This window comes from Mastomys coucha, unplaced genomic scaffold (genome assembly GCF_008632895.1).
Source record: "Mastomys coucha isolate ucsf_1 unplaced genomic scaffold, UCSF_Mcou_1 pScaffold22, whole genome shotgun sequence".
NCBI lineage: Eukaryota > Metazoa > Chordata > Mammalia > Rodentia > Muridae > Mastomys > Mastomys coucha.
Window position 1 is genome coordinate 209545783 of NW_022196905.1, and position 3890 is coordinate 209549672.

Consider the following 3890-nt stretch of genomic DNA (forward strand, 5'->3'; position numbering starts at 1 on the left):
GGCCAGGCTGATCCCATGGCAGGCTTCAAACTGGCAGTTAAGGAGACTGAGCCTAAATCTCTGTTTCCAAGAACTGGCCAATTCCAGGAAAGTTCAGGCCTCAGAAGCTGCCCTGCCACCTGGCCTGAGGCAAGGACAATGGGTCAGCTGCAGTTTCCAGACCTCCCCAGTAAGTTTCCAGCCCCCACACCCCGGTAATGGAATGTCCATAGAGATAGACCCAACAGATTAACATAGAGGTCACCTACCCCGGAATTCCCTAATGTGCTTTAAATCTGACCTCCAAGTTAACTTGGGTGTCCATTCTGGTAATGGGAGACCCCAGCATGCTGGACTTCTACAGAATAAAACACTCTTTGCGTTTTCATACTACTTGAGTCCAGGGTATTTTTCTTTGTCGAATAATGGACTGGGCAAGCATGAGAACCTGAATTTCTATCTCAAGAAGATACATTAACCATGCAACATGCTAGGCATGGTGGTGCACGCCTGCAACCCCAGCACTCACTAGGATCTCTGGAAGTTCGAGACCAGCCTTGTATACTATGAGTGTTACAGGCCAGCTAAGGCTGCACAGAGAAACACTATTCCCCTTCCAAAATAATAACAATTTAAAAATAAATAAATAAATAAAAGTAAGGAGCTGGCTTGGTGGCCTACAGTGGACCATGCCAGCACTGGAGAAGCCCAGTCAGGGTCTAATGTGAGTTCATGATCAGCTGCCACAAGAATCCATCTCAAAACACGAAAATTCCAGCGATTTGTTTCCACCTCCTGTCGCCGGGAAACGCCAGACCTGCCGTTCCCGTTCACGGATTCTGACTTGGTAAAGACAAAGAGACCCATAAGGGCGAGAATGGAAGGCTGGGAGCGCAAAGTGGGCACGAGGCGGGTTTCCCCAGGCTCGCACGATTCACATGCATTAGCCAGCTTCGCCCACAGTGTGGCGCCGAACCAGACCCAGGAGTGCACCTCTGCGCAGGCGCCCTTTCCCAACATCCACCCGGAGTGGGCGAGACCTGTGCTGCGGCCTTTTGCGTTGCTCCAGGGTCGCACTTTACGGCCGCCTCTCAATCCCACGGTTGGACTACGGCGCGGCCGTCCGTCTAGTTCCGTAGGCACCGCCCTCGCCCGTTCCGATTGGACGAGTGTCCGCTGAGCCACTCGCTGATTGGCCATAGTTTCTGCCAGTCTTTTTTCAGGCTGGGGCGCGCGGTGGGCCGCCGGTGGGAGCGCGAGTGGCTGTGCAGCGGCGGAAGTTATCTCTGCAGGGAAGATGGTGAGGGCCGCGAGGCGGAGGGGCGCGCGCAGGGTCCTCGGGCTGCTGAGAGATGGGGGAAACTGAGGCCGGAGGTGACCGGTGTCTCTCCGGGGCCCCAGCCCGTTGCCGTTGGGGGATTTATCTCTTGAATGAACACGTTTCTTGCGGCCGGAAGAGGGACTATGATCACTTCCGGGATTTGTTACCGTCATCGATAGGAATGCTGCGTTTCCGGGAAGTGTGCGGGCCTAATAGCTCACGTGGGTTTCATTGCCTGCTCGATGCTTATCTGGTGTCTGACCTCAGCTGCCCACGCCTTTGGCTGAAAATCCAGCTCAGAGAGAGGGATGTTTCTCTCCCTGGGACACACAGCATGTCCTGCTCAGGAAAAGGGAAAATTTTTCGCCTAGTTTAAGCTCAGGCCTTCTAGTCTTGGGACTTGTAGACCTGGCGTAAACATAGTGGAGTAGAGGAGATCAGGTTTCCCTTCTGCTCCATCAAGGGGCGCGCTAGCTCAAGTTGGGATGGGAGAGCCGGACATTACCATCTCCTCATTTCCTTTTTTTTTTTTTTGGTTTTTCGAGACAGGGTTTCTCTGGGTAGCCCTGGGTGTCCTGTAACTCATTCTGTAGACCAGGCTGGCCTCGAACTCAGAAATCCGCCTGCCTCTGCCTCCCAAGCACGACAATTAAAGGCGTGCGCTACCCCCACCGCCCGGCTCTCCTCAGTTCCTGATGGTAGGATGTTTGGTTTTGTTTTTTGGTTAGGCTTTCTGATCTGAGCTGACATAATCCAGGCTAGCCTCAAACTCATGATCCTCTTGCTACAGTCACTGGAGTATGGAAAGGACGCGTGTATACCTCCACGTATGGGACAGGAGGGAAGGCAGAGTCTCACAGCCCAGGCTGGCTTTGAACTCCCTTTGTATTGACACATCACCGTGAACTCCTGATCCTGCCTTTACTCCAGAGTGATCCTGGGTTTTTCTGGTGCAGGAACTCAGGGCCTAACACATACTAGATAAGCACTCCCCACTGGGTGTGCACTGAGGCTTATTGAAGGGACGGCCAGGTGGTCCAAGACTGGACACCCACCCCATGCAGATACACTCACATACTCCCATATCACTGCAGTCAGGCTGGATCCGGAGTGTCCCGGCTGAACATTCCTGAACTCAGAGCCCTAGGCTTGGTTCTCCAGCTAGCTCATCCACACGCTGGATCCCAGAGAGTCTGGGTGATGGCTGAGAAGGAATTTCCTTTCCTGAAACTGACTCCTCTGGTGGGAGGTGCTGGGAATGGAGCCCAGAATGGGTGGCTATAACACCTGCAGGTGCTCTGTGTAAAGCTACGTCTCCCCCACGCTCCATCCTCCCTGTCTGCCCTGGCCCATTTCACTCTGAGCTCTTTTTTCCTTCATTTTGGGAGGCCTTCCCAGCTGGAACATGGAGTAATTACTTCTTCCATTCCTCTCTCCCACTGCACACACAGACTTGGGGGTGGTGGCCTGTCCCTACACCACACTTTTCTTACCTGTGGTGCTGGAAAGGATGCACCTGTGCTGTGTCCCCACCCCTGCGTGTTCAGCAAGTGTTTACTGCCCCTCCCTGCCGCAGCAGAGCCCACGCCCACACTGACCTTCTGTCTAGCCGGGGAGACTGGTGCTAATCACCCCGTAATTAGAGAGCCGCCTGTGCTGCGGTGGGTGGAAACAGGCAGGCAGCCCAGGGTGGCCATTAGGGGCCTGGCCACAGGAGGGGACATGCTCAGCAGGATTGGGCAAAGAGAGTCTAGGGAAGGGCCCCCTGGGTGGTGGCTGGGGCCCTGGCAGGAGGGACAAAAGTTCAGCAGTAGGCTGGACCACACCATGGCTGCCTCAGCCGGCTCTAGGCTGGGCTGGGCCACAGCAGTTCCGGAAGAGCTGTGTGTGTGTGTGTGTGTGTGTGTGTGTGTGTGTCTCTTGTCTGTCGTGTCTGCTCTTGTTTAGTAATGTTAGCCCCTGAGCCCTTGCTGTGCCTTGTATGTGGGGGTTTGACTGTTCTGTTTGTTCCTTTATTGAAACAGGGTCTCATGTAGCCCAGGCTGGCCTCATACTGTAGCCAAGGATGACCATGGCTCCAACTCCCTGGAGCTTAGCCACAGGCTGCCTTGCTGTGGCTCTGTTTTGCTGTTTATTTGAGGATGAAGCTGGACACCATTGTCACTGATCACCAAGGCCACCAGCCCGCCCACCAGCCATTTTCACAAAAGCCATCCTCTGCCTCCTACCCTTCCAGGAAGCCTCTGCAGGAAGTGGGCTTGAGCTTCACTTCCTGCCACTATCTGCCCCCACCCCCAGCTCTTCTTGGGAAGGGCCTGGTGCTGCAGACTCCCCCAGTCCTCTCATGATCCAAAGTCACCATGCTGGGCATGATGGCCCTGAGATCTGGGGCCCTTGTTGTTGTTTGTTTTTTCTGTTTTTAAAATGATTTTTGTTTGTTTTGCTTTTTGTTTTTTGTTTTTCAAGACAGGGTTTCTCTGTGTAACCCTGGCTGTCCTGGACCTCACTCTGTAGACCAGGCTGGCCTGGAACTTAGAAATCTGCTTGCCTCTGTTTCTCAAGTGCTGGGATTAAAGCCGTGCGCCCCTCT

General features: G+C 54.1%; 1 protein-coding gene across 1 annotated transcript in view; it reads left to right on the plus strand.

The window, feature by feature from the left end:
- Nucleotides 1-1056: 1056 nt before the first annotated feature.
- Nucleotides 1057-3890, plus strand: part of Lsm4 (LSM4 homolog, U6 small nuclear RNA and mRNA degradation associated) — a 5785-nt gene continuing 2951 nt past the window's right edge. Inside the window, exon 1 of the mRNA XM_031340145.1 lies at nucleotides 1057-1279. Within this exon, the coding sequence (XP_031196005.1) occupies nucleotides 1277-1279 (3 nt within the window). The 5' untranslated portion in view covers nucleotides 1057-1276. The remainder of the gene's footprint in view (nucleotides 1280-3890) is intronic.